Source organism: Peromyscus leucopus, chromosome 10 (genome assembly GCF_004664715.2).
Source record: "Peromyscus leucopus breed LL Stock chromosome 10, UCI_PerLeu_2.1, whole genome shotgun sequence".
Taxonomy (NCBI): Eukaryota; Metazoa; Chordata; class Mammalia; order Rodentia; family Cricetidae; genus Peromyscus; species Peromyscus leucopus.
The window spans coordinates 16,169,924-16,194,946 of NC_051071.1; the positions used below are offsets into that span (position 1 = coordinate 16,169,924).

Below are 25,023 nucleotides of genomic sequence, written 5' to 3' on the forward strand. Positions count from 1 at the left end.
AACCAATCTTAAGATAGATCACCTGTGGCAGTAGTTGCTGTATTAAATGCATTGTCTCACCAATTGACGTCAGCGACTGTATATGGGGTTCAAATACCCAGGCAGAGATCCCCAGTAACAGTGCCACCACACGGAACTCCCCAGTATAGGTGTTACCCACAATGGAATAATTACCATGGCAACAAAGCCACTCCAGAGATGGCTATTTCCCTCCATTCCTTTTGCATTTAGTACTGATCTTTGGAAGACATTTTTCTTTTTTAGACGTGATTATTTTTGAGCTGAGACCTTGTTCTTTCTCTTTGTCTTGGAATAAAATTAAAGTACCAAAGAAACTAGTAATCATTTAACTGCTCTTTTGGTTTTGTTTGTATCCAAAGGCATTCTATTTGAATAAAGTGTGTTAAGGTAGCATCAGTCAAAATTTGATTCACTATGTTTGCAGGTGATGGCTTGGACAACAGTGTAGCTTCCCCCAGCACAGGTGACGATGATGACCCTGATAAGGACAAAAAGCGTCACAAAAAGCGTGGCATCTTTCCCAAAGTAGCCACCAATATCATGAGGGCGTGGCTGTTCCAGCATCTAACAGTAAGTGGACTCTAAATGACATATGTAAACTAAATATGGACAATGAACCAGTTTTGGTAGAGAAAAATGATCCCCTGGACGTCAAGCATCACTGTGTTCCCAGTGTTTAACCAAGGGCTGACACTTACTTCCTAGACCCAAACCCTAAATCAGGAGCTTCATGTGAAGTTCATGATTGTAATTTTGTTAATTTTCATAAGTTATAAGGCTTGGTAATCCCTGAGTACTTGTGATTTTAAGTATGTATATTAATGACATTGCTTTTCAAAGTGATTCCGAATTACTCAAGTTAGTAACTAAGCTTTCTAAGAAGAAAGTAGAACCCACCCCATAGATATTATCTGTAGTGAGTGCTTTAATGGACCTTTGTAGTGAATGGTCTGAAAAATTGTCAACTCTATTTTGATGGCAAGATGATCATGCAATTTGCTGTCCAGCGGCTTGAATGGACCCTTCCATTATGACAGTGCAGTGAGTCAGAGCCCCCCAGTGAAAGTTGTCCCTGCATTTAGAACTGTAAAGGAAAACAGCAATATAGAGGCAGCTCTTCCTGTGCAGTCCCCTGGGACTCTTCAAGCAGAGTAGCAGTTTATATTGTCTGTGTGAGTACTGCTATTTTCACTGCAGGAATTCTGGAGATGTGAGAAGCTGGAGACTCGGGGCTTTTATGCCAACAGGGGATTTGTTTGGTTTGGTATTGTTCTGAATGAATTTTATGCTCAAAATATTTATAATCACAATATTTTGGTGGATATTTTGTAAGTGTATGTGGTTTTAATGACTTTCAAGAAAGAAGCCAAAATGAGAAGTTATGGATAAAATAATATTCTGAAAATCAGTAAAATTGTTGACCAGGGCATTTTCAATATTATGGATGAATATGGACAGGTTAAAATAGAGCTACATAGATGAATGGAGGTTATAAATTTGTGACTTTGGCTTCAATAGACTCACTCTTTTAAACTTAGGTTACTTTTCTTAAAGGCCTTTCCCCCTAAACATGGAAGCCCAGGGCCCGGCAGCTCTTATGCCCTTGCCCACTGTTCCAGCCATGTTCCTCATGACTGGGTCTGGTCTAAAGGGACGTACCCAGCAGTATCCGAAGGCAACGTTAATTCTGCTGCTCTGGAGAGAAATTAATCCATATTCTTCAGCCCTGGTGAATAAACTCAAAGCTGAGAGCACTAGCAACAACTGAAAACAACAGTTTTCTCTTCTTTCATCTGAATTGTCCATGGTCCAAAACACGGCCCAGACAGTGTTGAGCATTCTGAATAAAGTCCATGAGATGGTTAGGAGTGGAGGCTGCTGGTTTTCGACACCATGATTTTGACAACATATTGGGTTTTCTTTAAGTCTGATCCTGGTCATTACTTATCTGAAATTCATTGCATTTAGGTAAATGTTTTGTGATCTGCCTTGTGTAACTCACCAACTGATGATTGTCAACCACTGTTGAATTAGAAGGGAGGACTGTGGTGTCCAGGGCCTATGAGGAAAGCACCCATTAGAGAAGGGGTGATAGTCCGTCAGGGTGCTCATGCAGGGTTCGAGTTCATTCTGAGAGCCAACCAGCTGGCCTGCTCTGCAGTAAGAGTGCAAACAGGATGGCCCTGAACTTCCAACCAAACTACTGCTATTTCATATCTTAACAGGAAAAAGAAATAGCTCCAGCTCCCGTCTCGGCTAGAGAAGGAGCTTTGGGGAGGCTTGATGCTGAGATGGCCCTGAATAAAATATCATCAAATATTGGTTCAGACAGAATCAGGAGAGTCAGGGACGAGCTATGTAACTCACCTGCCAGTTTTCCCAGGTTGTACCCTTGTGAAGAACCTTGCAGAGAGTGATATTGTCTAAAAGAAACAAAAATCAGACACCAAATCCTTCCTAATAGCACAGTTTTACCTAAAGCACAATGCTTATCTGAGCTGTGTGTTACTGGGACAATTGTAATGGAAATTACTCACGAGCTGTGTGGTTTCTGGAGACCTGGGTCACTGTCCTGGAAGGGAAGTCCCTTCTCCAGGCTTCTGGGGCTCTCTGTGAACGTCTGTGGAAGTTGCATTGAAGTCTCTATTGGGGACTTCCACACCCTGACCCACTCCAGTACCGTCTACTCCTGTAGAAATTCCGATCATAGCGATTTCTCAAAAGCCAGTTGGCTACTCTGATGATGACATCATCTTAAGGCAAAGCTAAGGGATGTGGGATTTTTTGCCCTTTCCTTCCCCAGTGAGCATCCTCCCACCGTCCCTGTGATGGAAAGAACAAATGGATTTCCATTTTCAAGAAATGCCCTTCCCTTCTTTTATAATCCTTACAGAGGGAATGTCTGGGAAACTTTAGCAGAGTCACAGTCAGGAGTTGATTCCAGTAAATTCTATGGAAAAAACTGTCGATTTGAAAGAGTATTGCTACATGTTAATACTGAGCCTATGGTAACTTTACTTCTAGAGGAGTATCTCTTTAGAGACATTTCCTTAGGAAGACTGTTACACATTGTAAATGATGATGTCATTTCTACGTGATTAATATAATTTATCTGAAAACTCCATTCAGAAGTCTTGCTCTACATAAAAGAGTGATCGAAACTCTGGCTAACTAAAATAGCAATGACCATTTATTAGCAAATTGTAAGTGAAATTTTCTTAAATACCAAAAGGCATAGTCTAAAAACCTGGAATACCTTGTAGAAAGTAAGTTGCTAGGGGTTTTTTCCCCCCCTCCCATTCTTTTAAAATAAATGGACTGATCCTTCTATTGAATTTATTCAGTTTAAAAGCTGAAAAGGCTTTCAAGCATTTGTGTGTCAAAGCATAGAAAAGGCTTTGTACCCAGCTGCAAGGGACGGAAACTGCCTTGGTATTTAGTTAGCCACAGGTAGGTTTAATCAGCAGTCCGTGTTCCTAGTCCAGAGAGCTGATGGCTGGTTCTCGGACTCCCGGACTCCAGCGGTCTAACCTGCGCATTCCTGTGTAGAGTAAACACAAGAGGGAAGGAGACAAGTCAAAGCGGGGGTGACTACGGAGTGAGCAGACTTTTCAGTGCAGCCAATCCCCCAGCTTAGACTTCCTGAACGTTTGTCAGTGTCGCTAAGTAGGGAAAATCTCTTAAAAGAAACAGTTCCCTGCGAGAGAAAAGGATGAGTGACAAGATTTAGATGGTTAAGGAGAGCGGGGAGGGAAGGACATAGAAGCATTTATCGATGGAGATGCTTGTGTTTGACTGAACACAAACCATTGCACACACTTACAAACGACTTGATACTTCATGAGTCAGACTCGGTTTGGGACTTAGGTCACCTCAAGGTATTTCCCCTCCTCCAGGACATACCCTCACAGTAAACAGCCTGCTGGGGTTGGGGACTTCCCTTGGATGTGCTTGGCAGTCCACATTTTTGTTTACAATACTGTGTTATAGAGATATGTCAGGGGACTCCTGGACTAAGGAAAAGCACTAAATACAACGTTTCAGGTTAAACCCAAGAGTCTTTTTTTCTTCTTTTGTTTCCCTGCCCGATCATAGCACATTTTAAAAATGTAACCTAGATAGAAAAGTGGTTAATGAGGGTCTTATTTAGAATGTGAAGTGACTGTGTTTTCCTGCTTGGAGCCTCTGTGTGTCCCAGGCATCCTGAAAGCTGGGAGGAAGTGGGGATGTTGGAGATACAGACCCAGGTGGAGAAAGCTCTCAAAGGCCAATGCTTGGCTTTAACTGGCAGCCAGTCTTCCCGACTCCCAGTCCTTCCACTGATCTGAGGATCCCTCAGGTTAAGCCTTACCAACGCTGTTTCTGAATAAAAGACATGTATTTTCTACGTGTGTTTGTTTCCTTCCTTCATTTATTTATTTATTTTTGTGTGTGTCTGTGTGTGAACATCTAGCCTGGAAAATTTTTTTCATATGTGTGTGACCAAATTCATGCCTCAATTTCTGATTTATAAGACTTTCCTCTCATGTGGATACAGCCAGTGTGAGGGCTTGTAGAATCTTCCAGGTTGAGAGTGGTGTTTCCATAGAAACACTATTAGATGAAAAGTGCCCTGCGGGGCCGCCACTCTACGCATGGAGCAAATGGAATTGGACTGGGAATTGATTGCTCTAGAAGAGACAGATGTTGTCCATTGGTTCTGATCTTGATAACAAGGTCCATTGGAGGATCTCAGTGTCAGAGTCTTGCTAACAGTTCTGGAAGTGCCGATCTCTAAACACTGCAATTAGTTGTTGCAGTGGGAAAGTTCTAATTGATGTCCCTATGGCTCATTCTGTTGATCAAGGTAAGAGAGGGGTCAGCAGGCAGGTCGGTATCTACACAGGGAGCTTTTGGTGACATTTTCTTTTCTCCTCACTTTTTTATTTCTTAGCAGTGACTATTCTTAGCCTGTCGTACCAGCTCTGAAGGAAGTAGGGCAGTTTTTAGAAGGCAGAGAGGCAGGTCATCTGTATTTGTGAAAGCTTGCTTGAGATGTCAGTCAGGGTAATACGAAGAACTGCAGCAATATGGTCTAAACCAACCTCAGACCACTTTCATTCTTATGTGCCTGGCCAAAGGAAGTGGTTTGTAGTTATAGCAGTTAGATAGGATGTGTGTGTGTGTGTGTGTGTGTGTGTGTGTGTGTGTGTGTGTGTGTATCTGTCTGTCTGTGATGCCTGGGTGAAACCTTGGGTGAAGCCTTGCCGTGGGCTAAGCCAGCCCCCTACTACTGAGACATATTTGTAACCCAGAATTTTAATTTTCTTTTCACAACTTGCAGCAATCCTCCTGCCTCAGCCTCCCGAGTGCTGGAATTACAGATATGAACCATGGTGTGTTATCTGCAGATATTAAACTGCTATACTTCAACACTAGTAGGGAGGAGTGAGAGCTTTTCCTTTGAGATGTCCATGGGCCACATTTAAAATCAAGTCTTTTCAACACAGAAGCGCAACTTTGCGGTCATTCCTTTTCCCATGGACTTGCCCTTCCTCTGACCAGAGCTAGGTTCTGCGGGCACTAACTCAGGCTCAGCCGGCAAATCTCAAGAGATGGCTGCTGCTTTAAAGGCATCATATTCCACCTCTGATTACATAAGAACCCTGACTGCTTCTCATCCAAGTGGGAATCATCTGTCTCAGGAGGAAAATGGAATGGATTATTTAATTATTGGAGGAATGGGAATGCCCTAATTATTCTGTGGTATGCATCATATAAACTCTGTTCAGTCATGAAGATAGAATGGGGGGTAACAGATTCTGGGGCAACTGCTTTCTTTTGCTTAGGTAGTTACTGAAATCCTAATGGATGGGTGATGAATTTTCTTAGGTCAGGTAAACTGAAAAGGCTACAGCTGGAGTTCTTCACCCAGAAGAATTGGAGTTAATACTAATGATCATTGTGAATTAGAAGATCAAAGGGGAAGCACAGTCCCGTCTTCAAGTCCTTGCCCCAGAGGCCATTAGTGACCCAGCCTCTCCCCACCTCTTCCCGTTGCCTGTTCTCTCTTGCCCACTCCGAGCTGTGCCCCTTTGACCCGGGGTAATTATGGGCCGCTGATGAGGAGACAGAAAAGGAAAAACAATCAAAAGTGAAAACCCAAGAGCAACTTCACAACAGGTACACAGGGCTCCGGTAGGAGGGTGTCCCGTGCTCATTTCCAGCTGCGACGCGGACGTTTGTTGTCAGGCGGTTCATGGATTTCACCGATGCTTGTCCCTTCTCTGGGCAAGTTTTTGTAGGGTCTAGCTAGCAATATTTCTAAAATTTCCTTCCATTCCCAAAGCTAAGAAAGAAACACATGATATTTGGTTTCTTGGCAAACACTTTTTCTTTCTGGATTCTAGGACTCAAACCCAGGGCCAGCACATGCCAGGAAAGTGCTCTTACCACTGAGCCACACCCCTAACCCCTCTGATGTACTGTTAATTGGGGCTAATTAGATAAAGATTTAGTTTTAAATAAGTGTCCACGTGAGCTCACGTTGTTAGGCTGCTTGTGGCTATGCACATGATTGAACTCTAGCCATCGTTCAGACTTCAAAGCCCATGTCAGCAGCATGGCTGCTTTTTTATTCCAATTAATGACAATATATTTTCTCAAATAAAATATTAAACTTGGTCAATGAATATGCATTTAACCACTCCTCCTCAATTTAGCTTTTAGAGAAATTAAATTTAAATTGGGATACCACATGTCCATGTGTGAATCTATCTTTTTTTTTTCTAAAATAACTCAATCTAGTCTTTAGGAATTCTGTTTTATATAAGCCCAACTCATTAGTTTCTCAGGGCTTGAGAGTTCTAGAAGCCAGCAGTGGTCTCAGAAGCCATAATCCAAGGACTTCAGTATTCTACAGACAGGGACAAAAGCATTAAAAGTCTGAGGGGAACCTGGACTACTAGAGAGTATGGGCCATCCTGGGCTACATGGGGAGAACTTGTCTCAAGGAGGTCTGACCAACTAACAAGCAAAGCGAACAGGAAAGATAAGATTCCTGGAAGGTACTTTGCCCCCCAAAATAGAGGTTCAACTAAGGGCAACATTTGTTGGTTTTGTTTTCGAAAGGTAATTTTTGTTATGCTTTGCTTTAGATTACTTTGGGTTGTTTGGAAAGAAGTAAAACTATATGTCACAAATTAGAATGCTGCATTTGACATAACTGGTAACATCCTCTTCATACCTCAATCTGTGACTATGACTGTATACACATGTTTATTTTTGTAATATAGTTGTATGTGCATTTCTCTGCAGGACAAAATCTCAAACCCTTGCCTTACTACCAGTCATGAGGAAAAGTGACTCATTTTGCTTCTTTGAGTCTTTTAAATAATCACATTCAGTTACCTAATTTCTCCATTTCTGTTTGTCAACCTGTTCACATCTATTGCTGAGAATAAAGACCACAACCCAAAAGCAACCTGGGGAGGAAAAGTTCTTCACAGATGGAAGTCAAGGCAGGAACTTAAGGCAGGAATGTGGAGGCAGGAACTGAAGCAGAGGCCACAGAGGAGTGCTGCTTTCTGGCTTGTTCTTGGGTTTATGCTTAGTTACCTTTCTAATACAGCTCAGGCCTACCTGTTAAAGGATGGTACCACCTTCAGTAGGCTGGGCCTTCCTACACTCATTAGCAATCAAGGAGATATCTGCAGATGTGTCCACAGGCCAAGCTGATGGAGGCTGCTCTTCAATTGAGATTCCCAGGTGTTTGAAGTTGGCATCCAATAATAGCTGTCACATAGCCCGTGCCAACAGCCAACCAAATTATGGAAACCATATTATAAAGACTTATTTTTGGGATCACAAGCCCTCTTCATCATGACCGAAGCTTACTAGAGTTATACTGAATGACTTGAGGTTGCAAACTTTATTTTACTGATGCTCCAATTGAGTAATGTAACGAATGATTGTTTAGCTTTCCACCAAAATGATTGCTTCTAACACGGGCATCTCTGAGCGCAGGGGCTCAGGCCTGGTCTCAGTGTCAAGCTCACAGTACAGCCAGAGATGGTGGCTCATGCTTGCAATCCCAGTAGCCGGAGGCTGAGGCAGGAAGATAGAGGATTTGAGGCTAGCTTGAATGAGCTGCACAGCCAGATCAGCTCTCAAAAAAGTCACCTGCTAGGGAAGGATCTCAGTGGTAAGGAATCTGCTGGGCATAGATAAGGACCTAGATTCAGCATTTCAAAAACACAAAACCCCAAATCCACACAACAGCAGCAACCCTCCCCCATTCCCTAACTCCTACCGGAACCTCAAAGCAACGCCCAGCAAACCAGGGAAGGAATTCTGAAGAACTCATTTGGGATCCTCAGACTCTTGTAGGCCAGTGGAGAACCTCTGGGGCTGGAGGGGTTATGCAATGAAGGCTTCTGACATTTCAGAGCCCCTTCAGCCCTTGCTTTCTGGAGGTACAACTGAAACTCAACATCCCCACCCAGCAACTACTGCACAGTGGCCATGGCTTCCAGTACAAGATGTGTTATCTAAAGACAGGCCTTTACATAACTTTGAAGTGTATAAACATTAATACCCTAAGTTGGTTGGCAGTTAAAGGAGATTCAAATGACCTGCTTTTATATTAACTGGAATAATGTTAATGGAGATTTTTGCTAACTACTTGGATGTGAATGTCTCGGCATTATCTCCAGAAAAAAAGGAGTAAGGCAATTTATCCCAACTTAACCCTTATTGGAATCTGCTGTTTGGGTCTCTGTATCTTAGTGGTCAGCTGTTATTTTATTGTTCCTGGAGTCCCTGAACCACCCAAGAGCTTTCATTGTCCTAAGACAAAAATGACCCTGAGAATTTGGTGTCTTAGGAAGTTCTGGAGAAACCCAGAGGCCAGGAAGGTCATCTGTTCATGTAAACACTCATTCTAAAAAAAGCCCACAAAAATCATCCAGGCCAGTTTACAACAGTTTAGGAATAATTCTGACATTCCAAATGTTACAGGGGAGGAACACCACAGAAATGACTTCACTTGAAAACAGCAACAGAGCAGGGGGGGTGGGGGAGAGAGAGAGAGAGAGAGAGAGAGAGAGAGAGAGAGAGAGAGAGAGAGAGAGAGAGAGAGAGAGGATTGTCCCTCCCCCCCTTCCCTTCATGGTGTTGCTTTATTGATTAGTTTGGCATTGGATCACTTTGTCTTTTGAGCAGCTGAAGAAATAATTGATCAATGGTCTGAATAAATTATAATGCATATTTTGTGGGGATTTGTAGTGGGATGTTTTCCATGGGCACTGGACTCAGCGACAGTACTGCGAGGTGGCAGGAGACTTGTCTCAGGTCACTCACTGAGCTTGGGTTAGGATCTCCTGATGCGAATTTCTATGTTGTTCCACCGAGTTCTCTCTTAAACACAAGCCAAATCAAACTGCACTGTTGCATTGTGGAAGTTCAAAGGTGTAAATATAACCTCGTGTCATAGATAACTAATTGGTATATTTTTACATAAAAGTATGAGTTAGGGAATTTGGCACAAGACATTATAAGTGTAGTGTGATGGTTCCTGGTGACTATGGGTCATGGATGGTTCTTTCTTTCCTGGATTGTCTCCCACACATACTTACCCTGATGAAGAGACAAGGCTCTTTTATGACAATCTTCGTAATTTATGGATTTTGAGAATTTCAGATTTTAAACACAGTTTAACTGCTCATCTTTCCTTCTGCCCATGGCTGAGGGTGGTTCCGGGGGAAAAGACTCTATCTTCTCTCATGCAGATCCTACCTAACCCTCTAACAGAGAATTCAGCTCCTTGAAGACTTTTTTTCTTTCTCGCCTGACACCCGGTCAGGACGCCAAAGAGCTATGCCTTTAATTTCTTTATGGAGATAGAAGGAACTGCTTATGCAGTGCGGATTGCTCTTGAACATACCCTCCAATGGCCGTTTCTCAGCAGAGAAGGCTGCTGAAACCCTGGAGAATTAAGCTGCTGCTCTGGGGTATGACACCGAGGGCTGATCATTTTAAAGCTAGTAATAACCAGAATCCTAAAATTCTTATGAATAAAATGTAATTTTAGTAATGTTTCCATAAACAGTGGTAATGGTGGCATTTTAGTCAGCAGTGACATTAGTCACATTGAAATTGCACCGCATTGGCTTTTAAATTACTCCACCTGTCTGTATGAATAGAATGTTCAGTGTAAAAGCAGAGAGACAGCTGCTGTTAATGTCTCCTTCTCCCTGTGCAGATAATGCTGGCAAATCTACATGCATAAAGGACTGGTTTGTGATGGAAAACGGTACCTGACCCCGCTGGCTCTTGAGTCACAAAGCAATACCTTTAATTACCAGTGGCTGTGTTTAGTTGTTGATATAAAAATGTCAGCTTCCAGGAGCGTAACCTCAGGTTCACTCCCTCTAGTAATGTCACTGGCTGTACACTCTTGCCTTCCACCCACATCTGTCCTGTGATGAAGGAGCATTTATCTTGATGTGTTTCAGAAACATGTGCAGCATTAGTGCTTAAAAGAGAAACACCTAATACTGCGCGGCGAACGTGATTGATGAACTTTGTTTTTGAGGATTTTTGAAGATTAGTGGAATTTGGGTCTGTCTTTCTAGCCAGAATAGATCTGTGGCGTGCTGTTTATACCTTCAAAGGACTTAGAGTCGTTCATCTACTACAGATGCACTCTCTCCTGGCGATCAGGGGCAGGCATCTCACGTAGCAGATGGGATAATGAATAGAGGGGTTGGAGGATATCACGTCTTTCTGAGGTGCCCATGTTTCTGGTGGCCGGTGATGGAGTTTCCTTTCTGGACAAGCCCATTTGTTCCCAGCCTTTTGGTGACTAGGACAAGCTACACTGAAATAAACCTGGGGTAGGCGAGTGGATCCTCTCGCTCGAGATGCCTGTTGCCAGCCACATATTTGGTGAAATGGTAAATAGGAGCTATACGTGTCTGGTTCCTTTGCAAGCATTCTTTTTGACTTCTTTCATACAACTGGTGTTTCCATGTTTAATTTAACAAGGAATGAGTAGTAAATGGAAGCTGCTGCCTGAGATCCCACTGTGAGCGTGTTTTGCACTTGGCTCCCTAGTGACAAGGCAATTTGTGAAATTATGTGATGGAGTAATTAGATGAAGGCAGGGCTCCTGATTGTTGCCATGCGTGTGTGGAGAGGGTTTGTTAAGGCGAGGGAGGGGGAGCAAAAAATAGATTATTACCCTGGCAAGTTGGCTCTAAGCTTCTTCATTTATTTGTAAACAGAATATTTAGTGACCGCATAGGAAGTAGCTGTAATCACCAGCTCATAAAGAAACCACAGCAGAGCCTTTGCAGCTTCGCAGAGTGCTCATGTAAAATTTAAGCTGGGAGGCAGAATCCCTGTTAATGTAATTAGGATCTAATTTACCACCCTTTGCACACAGATGTAATAATGTCTAGATATTTATTCTATCTTTAAGCACGTTACATATACCTCAGTGCAGCCGTTACTGAACAGAAACAGGTGTGCGCACTTTCCTAATTCATTTTTACACTGTAAACACATAGCAATTGAAGGGAAATATTTACCAAAAATGAGGGGAAGGAATGTCTGCAAATGAGACAGTAATGGACAGTTGCCCTTTATGTACTGATGGATTTCTCAATGGTTAAGTAAATTAAAGCAAATGCTAGAAAAATCAATAGGCCAGCATAGTCTTGGTTTTGCCTCATAGACTTCAGGACAGAATGACAGATGTGGTATCTATGACCCATTTAAGTATTAATGCTTGAAAAATTGCTTCTGCATGCAAGGCTGTAAGCTTAGAAACATTCGACTATATTAAATTACAGACAATAATATTTTTAAGTGTATGTGGAATTTATATGTTTCAGTTAGGTTGTTCTGGGTTATAGTTATAGGGGAAGATTGGTTGCCCAGTTGAGGCAGTAGCTCCATAAATCAATGGAGACACCTTCTCCTGCTTGGAAACATCTTCATGGGGCTAGAGTGGAAAGGTGGAAATGGTGGTTTTCGAGCCGATGTGTACAATGAAGTGAATATGTGAACTAACACTCTACATGAAGGCCAAATTAAATTTAACTAAGGCGTAGATACTCAGAGCATTTGGACAAAGACTGAAAAATGACATTCAAATATGTCACAATTAAGTTAGTTTCCTGGGCTGCCAATGCTAACTTTTATATTTTTAACTAACACAGGTATTTATTATGTCACATAGGTTGACTGTCACAGGGCGTGGCATATTAGAGTTAGTTTAAAGAGAGAAATCAGCTACCGGGAACGTACAGACAGGCCTGTTGGTTACAACATGGAACTGTTCACTTTCCTAGCCATTGTTCATGTTTAGAAAAATTAATGGTGTTAGGTACAAGGGCACACACCTTTAATCCCAGCCCTCAGGAGGCTGAGGCAGGTGGATCTCTGTTAGCTCTGGGCCAGCCTGGTTTACATAGCAAGTTCCAGGACAGCCAGAGCTACATAGTGTCAGACCCTATCTCAGGAAAAGAAAATTACCTCCTTCAAGATAAATATTTTGTATTGTGTCATAATATTAGTTTGTTGACTACTGGGAATAGGAAGACCAGATCAGAGGCGGGCTCACGTGGAATTGATCATCAGAGAAGAAAGCTGGATTTTGCAATCCAAATCCGATGCAGTGCTGACAGTATGATTTAGGTGCCTTGCAGTGGCCTGCTTGCCTTCTGCTACTGTCTCCACGTAGGCAGTTGATGCTCCCTGCCTTCTTTACTCAGAACAGGAAGACATGGCCTAGTCTGTCTTGGGTATTGAGCATCATATGTAAAGGTGATCCTGTGTTACATAAAATTACTGAGATGATGAGATAGGAAAAAAACAAAACAGGGACTGTCTAGATTACTCATAGAAGACACTGTCTTGATTTTTTTTATTTCCCCATAGCATGGCATTTATAATCATAGCATCCCCTTGTATTTGTATCATGAGGCTTACATTGAGTACATTTAGAAACTCATGGAAGTGTAAGGAATAACCTCCAAAAATTAAAGGCTGCCTTCTAAAACATCAGAAAATAGAAATTATGGCCAACTTGAAGGTACTTTGTTTTGTTTTATAGATTAAACTTTAAAATTTTAAGAAACACTCAAATTATCTGGGGATTTTTTTTTAAATGTAAATTCTGATTCAAGGACAGGCACCTACAATTTGGGATTTCTAGCTAGCTTCTGGTCATGCCCATTCTGTTGGGCCATTGCCTAGCCAGGGTCTAAGGGACACATGTAGAAAGACAGATTTTAGATAGGAAGGTTATTTTCCTTTATTTTTATACCTCCAACCCCAATTTCCAAACATATTCAGCTATTTTCATTGTATGAACCAGACCAAAGTATTTTGTGTTTCCTTTGCAATCCTCAATTATGTTTCAGTGTGTAACAACTTCCCCTTAGGTGTCAAATAGTTTTCAATGAGTATGTCAAATACACCAATGTTTCTGCTTGGCCAAGGTCATAGAGAAACGAGAATCATCTCTTCTAGCTTGTTAACCGTGTACTCGGGCATTCTGGGAACGTGGAAAGGTGACAGTGAAGGTCTAGTTACAGATGAGGGTGTATGTCCCTCCATCTCCCCTTAGTGTTCTGGTGATGGTGTCCAGAGCTGGAAGTTAACTGCAAAGAGTGAGCTGGTTGTAGACGTCCCCGGAGTCCTGCTCTGGCCCTGGAGACTGATAGCTTTTGTCAGTTAGTAATCACAGCATCAGTAAGTGCTGAGACAGTGACATGTTTTGGGGAGAATTCAGTGTGTATTTCTCGATTGCTCCAGGGTGGACTTAATCCGACTTACCCACTGTTACTCTCAAATTTGTCCCATTCTGGAAAGTGGGTTATTTTCAACAGTGAACATCTGACAAGTAAATTCACCCTATTTGGGCTAAGATCGAAGGAATTATAAGCAGCAAGTACCTATTAATCACTGCGGAGCAGGTACATTTTTCACTCATTAGGGTTCACATACTGATGTAGTTCCTTGGAATTAGGTCATTTATTTCGGTCTAAGGCATTGAGGATCAAAGGTCACATGGAATCCAAAAGCCATTAGTCAGGGTTCTTTTCTGGACCCCTTAGATGTCATTGTATGAGTCACCCATGGCAGCCTGGGTCTGGCCTGCTGTCATGGACCTGGCAGGGTGCCTACTTTATTTCCAGTTTGCATAGATGAAAAGCAGAGCAGCTACTCTTGGAATCACTATAAAAATAAGCTTACATAAAATCTCCATTTGAAATACAGTATGCCTGTGCCCTGGCATGCTTTCTCTCAGGGCAGCGTGGGATCTAGACTTTGACATTAGGGAGAGGGACGTGCATTTGATAACATTGCAGATTATCCTCTGTTTTGGTGCAAGCATTTATAATTCATTGCAGACCGAGTGAAGACCCAACCTTCATACAGAATTGTAATGATAAGCCACACATTTTAATTTACTCAAAGATACCAATCAGTGCATCAACTTCACCATTGTGTGTGTGTGTGTGTGTGGTGTGTGTGTGTGTGTGTAGCTATTCCCTCTTGATAAGACTGTGGCCACTTGGCAGAAATGAGTTATGAGTATCAGAAGTACTGGGCAAGAGATTTTGTCCAGTCAATTCATTTGCTTTCCCCATTGAGCCCTGTGAGTATCAGGCCCACACCCTGAAGTGAAAACACCATCAATTACCATGATGACAGGCACCCAGTACTTACTCCCTGAAAGTTATTCGTATTTGAGTAGAACTGTAAGCGCTCAGCAACATTCATCACTTGAGTGTTCAAAAGAGACTGAGTAAATGTTGGGTTGAATTTCTAAGGAAAACAAAGGTCAACCACACATGGCATGAAATGACATAGATTTGAATTTTTTAAAAATTAGGCTGTGAGCAAATATCCCACTTGATCTAAAAAAAAGGTTATTATTAAATAGTGATTTTGCATATAATCTTACAGTGAATAATTGTATTCCTACTTTACAGATGAACAAAAGGGGGCAGAAAAGGTTAGAGATCTAATAGAGATCTCTGTATACAATGAAGCAGAGCCCATAACTTCCAACCTCCTGGAGCTCTCTACCTCCATGACCTGACATTTAAAATTATGACTTGGTTTTGTTCTTGAAATTGCCTCGCATACACACTTGATGGATGAAAATGGAGACAGGCATCCATACGACCTCACTGGGGCCCTGGCTTTGCCACAGTCACTCAAGCTTGAACACCATGGTGCAATGGTCTACAAGACCTGTGGCCCTCTGTGTAGGACTTATATTATCCATGAATGTTTCTAGTTTTGATACAAGAATTTTAGATGAGGTGTGTGTGTGTGTGTGTGTGTGTGTGTGTGTGTGTGTGTGTGTGTGCGGATGGGTTTGTGTTGATGGTGGGATGAACTCTGGCTCTCCTCCAGGAATGCCATATTCTTGTTTGATTTGATGAGACTAGTCCCCATTAGCTTAATCCCACCATATGGCAGCTAAAACACTTGAAAGCACTGTACCATAGACTTTGGTTAAACTTAACCATGGAATTATACTATAATAGGGCCATTAAAGTTTCTCTATGCAAGTTCAAATGCTTGTTGAGAACCTATGAGAAGTCCTGTGCATCAGGGGCTTCCTAAGGTCTTTGAGAAGTGAGTGGATCTAATTGTGCAGTTTGTAGGAAGAACCAGAGTGTGGGGAATTTAGAGGTGGAAGCTGTGCTTCTGAGAGTTGGGAGAAATGGGTCAGTGGTAAAGTTGGTATGCCTTGGCAAAAGCTTTCATTTCCTTACCTCCACTGAAGCTGGAGATGTGTATGGAGCCGTGGCTCGAGAGCATGTTGACAGAGGAAAGGGGCTGGGGGGAAGACCTACTTTTAAAGGCTCCACGGAGTAAAAAACTTACAGAAAGGGCCAAAGGAGCTGTAATGGGGGTGGAATGGTCAAAGGTGGAGATGTGAGTGAACTGATTTCTTGGTCCTTCCCAAGAAAAGAAGAAAGACATAAAGGCAAGAGTCGAAGACTCCATTCCGCATGTTAATCTGCTCCAGCTCCATCCTAGCTCTCCATCTCCCTCTCAGTTGGTGGAGTCACCATGTGTCAGCTCTGTTCTAGCTCTCCATCTCCCTCTCAGTTGGTGGAGTCATCATGGGATGCAGGGATCATCCTGGAATTCCCCATTCTTCCTCCCTTATGTGGCTGCCAATTCTTCCTTCTAAATGCTTCCCCTTCTTTCTTTGCCATTAGGCTCTGAGCTTTCTCTGTCTCTTCAGAGAAGAGAAAGAAAGAGGCAGGCTTTCCCTGCCTCTAATATTGACCCTTCACTTCACAATGACAGAGATTATTGAGAAGCAAAACTTGACCAAGTTTTCTTCCACTTAAAATCCTCACTATTGCCCTTCAGATACAAGCTGAAGACTGTGGACCAACTGCTGGAGAGCCTACACCCTCCCTTGCCCTTTCTACACACGGTTCCCACAGGCTGGCCCGCGGCTTGGCCTTCCTCACAGGTGCTGTGTGGCTCTGTACTCTGTGCACCTTCCATGGCTGCCTCCTCGCCTGGTGTATGTCACCTCCCTGATCCCTTCTCCACTTGACACATTCTTCCACATCTTATCTCAGCTGTCACTGATTGGGGAAGTCCTTCTAGGCCTCCACAGAGGAGAGGAAGTACCTCCTGCCACCAGAGCCCTGGGGCCTTGCTGAGACTCCACGGAGTCCTTATCTTTGTTTGAGTGCCTCCCTATCCAGAAGTTAAGATCTAATCTTTGCATTTTCAGAGCTGAAGCATAGGTGCTTAATGTTTTTTCACCAAATAAGTGAGGGAAGTTTCAAGACAGTAGTGACCAAACTCCAAGAGTTTTAGAAAGCTGAACGGTTGGAAATAATCTTAATGTAAGGGCTAGAATGTCATCAGTGACCATTGAAGGAAGAAGCTGTTTTAGACATCTGGAGGAGGACACCGCATTGTGATGTGTCAGAGTGACGTTGCCTAAGGAAATAGAAACAGTTGAACTTTGGATGCAGTTTGCGAAGGAACTTCAAAGCAACGGGTTTCATTTTTTTCTGACTTTTGTTTTTTTTTTTTTTTGAGACATGGTCTAGCTATATAGCCCAGATTGCTAGCCTTGCCTAGACTAGCTCACGACTGTCCTGCCTTGGTCTACTAAGTGCTAGGATTATAAGCATGTGCCACCACACCCCAGCCTGGTTTTCCATTTTTAAAATTCAAGAGAAGGGAAATTTGAACACAATTATGCCCAGAATTAAATCCGACTGTTTTCATGAAATTGTTATTGTTTGCATGTAGCTTGTTGCTGTCTAGTCAAATCTGGCCACAGAGGAGGAATCTTTGGAGATAAAAGTCAAAGGGGACGACAGGCCGCTGGGAACTGGGGTGATGGATCTAAGCCGTCAGTCAATAGCATTTGAGAAGAAGAGTCTAGCAAAGGGTAGGAACCAAGAGAGGGAGGGGGCGGGGCTCCTGAGCAATGGAGAAGGGCTCTGCTCCCCTCCTGGATCTTAGAGCAAATTGCAGGAAAGCAGATCTATGAGTGCCTGGGAACAGGACTGCATCACAGGAGAAGGAAGTCACAGGAGAAGGAAGTCACAGGAGAAGGAAGTCACAGGAGAAAGCTGCTGGGAATGTTGTAGGCAGAACAAGGAAAAGGGAAATGGAGTAGAAGATTACAGGACTTTCCCAGTGCAGTTGAACACAGTGCGGAAATAGTATGAGATGCCACCCAGGACCCAGGACTCCTCGTAAGTGTAACCCACAATCAACCTCTCGTCTGTGTTAAAACGAAGGTGAAATGATAAATTCTCAGTGAATACCTTTCCACAGGAAAAGAACTGCATTTTCCCCCTTTCCTTAAAAATTACTACCACAGAGAAAATCCACTGAGCTCCAGTGTGAGCAGCTTAAGCTTGTACTATCATATGTAGGCTGATGAATTTGAGCCGGCATTAAAGGTTTTATCTCACTTTTGGAGGAAGTTAGCGTGTAATTGCTGCATATTATCTCTCCGTGCTGGTCCTAGGAGAAGTTTGCAAACTTGTTATTGATAACCTTTGCATGTAAGTTCAGTGAAAACCACACAGATGTGGCTGTCTATTCAGATAATATTTTTCCTTTGTTCAGATAATTTTTTTCCTGGCAATAATATCTGAGAGAAATGAGTTGTTTAATTTTAATGAACACAAACCCACATATTTAGAATGTACCTAAGCCACTGCTCACAGTAATATGGATATAATCCCAGGTATGTTTCTCAAATCAGGTCTCTGTCAGAAGCTCAGCTTCAACACTGAGAAAGGAAGGTGCTGGCCTTGGACAGATCCTGTTAACTTTACAACCTGACACTGAATTGGTCTTGACATTGCTCCAGAGGAGTCTACCATTGTCATTTTGGTCTGATAGTCAATGACATACACCTGGCTTCATGAAATAAAAAGACACCTTACACATAATGATCTGTTCATTGTCATATATAAAGGATAGTTGCCTCAATGTGGTTGTGGCGACCTGGGATGATACATTTGAAGTCTCTCTAAATAGATAAGACTACTGACATCCAAGCTCGCTAAAGCAAAATGAATGAATGAGTGTGTGAATGAATGAATGGCTTGGTTCACCTTCAAACATCTGTCAGAAAAGGAATTAAACCTGGGTTTGCTGTTCAGTACTCCACAGCAATGCCATAGCAGTGCTAGGAAGCAGAATGCCGATAACTCATTTACTGGGTATTTCTGCCCTTGCATTTGAGCTTACCACCATATCCAGAGTCACACACAGCATAAAGATGATGGTCGTTTCTAGGGCACATAATTGAACATTAATACTCAGTGACACCGTCGAAAGGATGATATGTCAACCTGACAGGGCCTGTGTGCTTACATCTGCTGATTGGCTGAGGACACAGGCCCTTGTGCCAGGATCAGACCCCAGGCCCAGCTGCAGAAGGGCCAGGATGACACAGCCATTGATCAGGAGCAGGCGTCTTCAGTGAAGATGGTATCTGCAAAATTCACTGTGCATGGCCGTGCAGGTTGGCTTTTGGTGAAAATTAAACCAAGAGTAGTGACTCAGACTTTGGCTATTTTCTCACCAGAATTTCCAGTGGGTAACATGTCCTTTTCATGTGTTTCTTTTCTTCTTCTGCTAGCTCTATATTCTGAATAAATGGGGGCGTCATGGATGAAAGGGAGGTTCTGAGGTGGTGTGTCTTTTGTTCCTATGGAAATTCATTTTGATGAGTTTCTGGTTTCCTGATTCACCATAGAGAGGTGGCGGAGTGAAGGAGTCAAGCAAGAATTAAACTGAAGTTACTAACTGTGATTTATTTTTTCAATTCTCAACAAAAATATTAAACGCTGTAGGCAGAATTCTGAACAAAGGGAAAAGAAAGCTATGCAATCATTTCCTTTTCCTTGAGATCTTATCTTTAGTGAGCTAAGTCTGCTGCTCCAGCATTTCCACAGTTAACACAGCGCCATCATCCACTGTGAGAAAGGACACTTGGAGCCATGGCTGGGGTCCTCAGACACTCATCCCTAGATGGGTCTTCTTAAAACGGGGTGACTCCTCGGTGGTAGTTACTCAATGTGGGCTTATGCTGCATAAAATGTCTAAAATAGGCCCCTGAGAGCATCCATTATCACACATTGGTTAACATCACAGATTTTTAAAAATCCCAATTGCATTGGAACCATAAAAAAAAAAAGCTTTCATCTGTAAAATTTAGTTTCTCTTTGTTATTAAAATAAATGAAGCTATTAAACAAAATATATGCATGTGGTAGTTGAGCTCATCATTGACATCATCAAAATGATAGATTTCCCATATTTTAGTATGAGGACTATTTGAAAAGATTTGATATAAGATGCAGAACCAAAATGTGCTGGAGGTTTTGTGAAACTTTGACTCAATATGTATTTTTCTCTTTAGTTTTATGCATATATATGATTTTTGAGATTACATTTATTCTCTCTCTCTCTCTCTCTCTCTCTCTTCTCTCTGTGTGTGTGTGTGTGTGTGTGTGTGTGTGCGCGTGTGTTTATAACTTTTTGGAATCAATTTTCTCCTTTACCATGTGTATGGGGGATCAAATTTAAGTCGCCAGGCTTGACAGCAGGCACCTTTATCCACTGAGCCATCTCACTTGCTCATCTTTAGGTTTTTTTTTTTTATTCTATAGATTTATCTGAACCCTTCTGAAACAACACCATCATCATCAACAAATTTTTTTTTTGTTCAAAAGGGCTAAAATAAAAAGAAAACAAATGATGGCATTTGCTCACCAACCAGGCATCCAAATGTGTTAATTATAACGATTGATGAGCTCACATTGTCAGTGGATTGGATTAAAATAATTCCAGACCCTCATTTCCAAAGGTGTGTTCTTAATTGTGATGGAGTTTGCTTGGCTTTCAAAGATGAGTTCTCACTGGAGCCCAGGCCAAAGGATTTTCTGCTTCTCTTTCTTGAGAGCATATTTTTCTGCCAAATGTGGCATTTATTCTTTGCCAAGGAAGGTAGCTGAATGGCCACTTCTGACTTCCAGCCACCGAATGACAAAGGCTTGCAGTCTCCAAGTCAAGGGAGCTAGACCAGACTTCCCGCCTGGAATGGTACTGAGTAATGACTCGTGTTTCCCCAGAGACCCTGATGGCTTGGAAGATGTTCTTGGTGCCTTCGTCAGCCCCAGATGGTGATGGAGGCACTCACAGGTGTGTGTGTGTGTGTGTGTGTGTGTGTGTGTGTGTGTGTGTGTGTGTGACTCGTGAAGGGCTGGAGCATCCTGACTCATCTGTCGGAAGCCTGCCCACATCTATTTTGTTCTCTCACCTCTCACATACCTTGCCTTTTCAGTGTTTTCTCTTTTACACTCTTTTTTTGGTAAGAATACATTAATTATTTATTTACTTCTGTGAAGTTCAAATGAATTCAAGAGGAGTCAGAGCTGAGTCTAAAGCACTGAATAGAAAAGACAACCCGCTTTGCTTCCTGGAGAACTGTAGAACCAGTGGTCATTTGTGGAGAATGTAAATGCTCTACACAGACTTCCTTTTTTTTTTTTTTTTTTTTTTTTTTTTTTTCCTGAAACAGGATCTCACTATGTAGTTCTGTTTGTCCTCTACCTTCCAAGTGCTGGCCTGTGTGTGCCACTATGCCTGGCTGAGGTTCTTTTGTTTTGTTTTGTTTTGTTTTGTTTGAGACAGGGTTTTTCTGTGTAGCCTTGGTTGTCCTGGAACTCCCTTTGTAGATCAGCCTGGTTTCAAACGCAGAGATCTGCCTGCCTCTGCCTCCCTCTGCCGCCGCCGCTGCCGGGATTAAAGGTGTGCGCTGCCATGCCCAGTCCTAAGATTCTTGTACAAATCACTGCATGATGATCATGGCGAGTCCTGAAGACAGCCCGGCCTTTCTGGCATGGGTCTGCATTAGCACACTAACAGCTGGACCTCAGAGCCTACCCTGTGGAGAGTCTGGAGACGAGTTTGTCCAGCTAGGGAGATCAGTGACACAAGTTGCTAATTAGGAAGACAGAAGGGCTAATTTCCCCTTTTCCTCACACAAGTTTTGAGAGGATACAGTCTGGGTTTTATTTCCTTAAGTGAATAGTGATGTTTCCTCACCAAGAAAATATTAAAACCCAAACTCATACAGGTCAAAAGCCTTTTTCACAATTAACTAGTCAGACCCTTCGGCAGCAAATCAAGAACTACACTTAATGTGTTTTCATAGATTGGCCTCATTGGATCCCCTAGGTTTGTTTTCTTCTTTTTGTAGAGGAGAAAGTGAGGCTCAGAGAACTGAAACACTTTCATTAAGACCAGGTAGCCAGGGACTGGAAAGATGGCTCAGCACTTAAGAGCTCTTGTTGATCTGCAGAGGACTTGGGTTCGATTCCCAGCACCTACATGGTTCACAACCATCTGTAACTTCAGTGTCTGGGGATCCGATGCCCTCTTCTGGATTTTGCAGGCACCAAGCACGCATGTGGAACATATACATACACTCACACATAAAATCAACATGAGTGAGTCCTTTCAAAGTTTTTTAAAGAGACCATATAGCCAGCACGAGTCTGGAAGACTTCAGTTGACACGGGACACACCCAGCCGAAGCTCTTGGACTCGGGTCTCTGAAGTGTTATCCTTTGGACTTAGCATTTGTAAGTGTGTAACCACATCACTGAAGCATCATGGACTTAATGACTGCTCTCCTGCCTCTCCACCCAGGCCTGAATCCTCTCAAAAAGTGACTGAGGGAGAGGGGGAAATTAGCCCTTTTGGATACATAATTAGCAACTCGTTTCACTAATGAGATAGCAGAGAAGGATGCATTCAACGAATCAAGGCTGTGTCTAGTTGCTTCAAAGAGGAGCAGACTAAGCAGTCATCATGTAAAGGTCCTGATTTCCCTGCTCCTGTTTTAGAAAGGGCAGATGATCCTTGTCTGACCTCACAGCATCGCCTATGAGCTGAGCTGAGTTTCACAGTTTGTTGGAAACGGTGACAGCCCCTTTCTGCTTTCTCTAGGTCCAGTTTACTTCACTCTAAGCACAGAGAGATGCATGCTTGCACATTAAAACAGAGACTGACCCACCCCCCACCCTCACAGTTGCTTCTGATAGGGCTACAGTGTTTTTTACTTTATCATTAACAAGGTAAACTTTGAGCTTCAGTGGAGTGTGAAGAGAGCGAGGCTGAGCGAGAAGAGGCCTGGAGTCTAGGAGACCCACTCGGACCTCAGACCTGGCATGCCAGCCCTGTGTTCACAGTGGTTTTTTTTTTTTTTTTTTTTTTTACTCTTCAGCAGTGGATGTAACATGACGTGACTTTCCGTACTCACCAGGTAACTGTAAGATTCAGACTGATGAACCACAAGTAATATTCACAAGTGTAAAAAAGTGTTATGTAAATATAGGGATCACATAAAGTCAAAGCGTTATAATTTTTTAAATTTAACTTCTTTTCTGATTCTTTGGGAGTTTCACATCATGCACCCAATTCCATTCACGTCCTGGTCCCCCCCCCATATCCTCTCCTTACTCTTGCAGTGCCCCCCAAAAGAAAATTTAAAAAAAATTAAAACAACAAAACAAGCAAGCAAACAAACAAACAAAAAAAAACGAACAAAGCAACCTGCTCGCTTCTCCTTCTTTCCCATCTCTCCAGCCAACGCCTCTTCTCGGGTCCTGCAGGCACTGGCGTCTCTCAGTGGGTCACACAGTCTACCCGTTTGTCTGGTCAGCAGAGCGTTACAGTTTGCAAAAGAGACCAGAAGTTAACCAGAAGGTTAAAGTAACTTCCCATGTCATCACTTTTGCCAACTTTCTTTGATCATCTTGTTGACGACAAGTCCAACACTTTCTTCCACCCATCTGAGACATCCATTCCATAGGCCATCTGTGATAACCTTGCAGAAATAAGCCTGTCTCTCTCTGCCCTTTCCAGTCCAGTTAGACTGAGTCACTAAAAGTGCAGTATTTGAGAAATAATACTAGGGATTTGTCGTCTCTTCTGTAACCGCTGGAGTCAGGCGGTGAATGGTCATCAGCAAGGGCTCTTGAAAGAAAATTCAGAAAGAGCAAGGTGATCTTGGTGTCAAAACAAAGTTTTTAGACAGTCTGTTGGCTTGCTTGTTTGTCTTAAGGGAGAACTCTTTTTAGTTTGACTGCCAAGGTAAGGGTCTTGCTGTTAATCGAAGTATGGTGGGAAATAGGCTCTGAAAAGAAGACCTGACATGTGTGTGCCAGAGAATAAAGATAATGAAATAGCTCAGCTCACCCGGGAAGAGGGGAAGAGTAGCCATGAGACTTGGTTTGGTAAAGGTAAACTGCGTTTTGAATCTGGACTCCAGGTCTGAAGGCTGTGCTGCCTGAAATATGTTGAATTGATAATGCCCGTGTGTTAAAGAATTCTGATTGTTTCTTTTGCCTCTCTCTCAGCTTATAAAAATGCAAGCAGACCCATCTAATGAATATTAATGGCTGCAATGTCTAGATAACTATGAAGCCCCCTGGATCTGTGGAGTTGAGATGTAGCAGTCAGGGAGGAATTTCTGTGGCTTTACTTAATACAAATTTACAGACTTTTAAAGAATAAACATCATTTAATATTTTAGTATCTGTATTCCAAAGTCGAGATTTCAGTGAAATAAAAAGCTTAATTCCCCCCCCCCCCCAAACACTTTGCTCACCAAGGTCTTTATTCTAAGAGACAGGAAACTGTTAGCTAAAAAAGAAATTAACTTAATCCCCCCTCATTAAGTTCCAGTCTTTTTTTTGTTACTTAGAGACAAGTTATAATTATACCACAGCGGTGCAAGGCATGTTGTACACTTTGTTACACAAAAGAACTCCAGTTGTTAAGGGGACAGCAAAAGAAAATGAGAACATTGATAAATACTGATATATATATATATATATATTATATATATATATATATATGTATGTATTTTTTTTCCTGTAAATTTTCCTTGAAAATACCTTTCATTCGGGTGTTTTAACTGCAAAAATTCTACACATGTAATTTTTAGGAAGAGTCCGTTCACTGGCTCAGTAATAATTTCCCACCGAAGGTGAAAAAACACAGCCAAGCAGGTGGACAATGTGGGAACCTCCACACATTCCAGTTCTACCGTGGGGGAGGGGCGGGGAGGAAGGGCACTTTGCCTTCAAGTTGGCGTCTTTTAGATGTAACTTTTAGGAAGCACACAGCAAATCTCAGCTGTGCTCTCTCTCTCTCTCTTCTCTCTCTCTCTCTCTCTCTCTCTCTCACACACACACACACACACACACACACACAAGACTCTCATTGTGAAAAGACTTTTTTTTTTTAATTTTAGCTTTACAAAGAGGCATGATCATTAAAATGCAGTCTGTACCATTCTCTTCCGTCGCTCGTCATCTTTATGGATGTTCTCTGGTTTCATTGCACCTTTAATGGTGAGCTTGGTCAGGGGAGGTGAGAGGCAAAGTGCACGCTCTTGGCTCTGAGGTCCGCTTCA

At 42.4% G+C, this 25,023-nt stretch overlaps 1 protein-coding gene across 2 annotated transcripts in view; it reads left to right on the plus strand.

Annotated features, from left to right (window-relative positions):
• The window catches only part of Meis1 (Meis homeobox 1), a 141,363-nt gene that overhangs the window by 79,736 nt on the left and 36,604 nt on the right, over positions 1–25,023 (plus strand). For both annotated transcript variants that reach the window (XM_028884546.2, XM_028884544.2), the window contains exon 8: positions 446–591. In XM_028884546.2, coding sequence (XP_028740379.1) covers positions 446–591 — 146 coding nt within the window. The remainder of the gene's footprint in view (positions 1–445; positions 592–25,023) is intronic.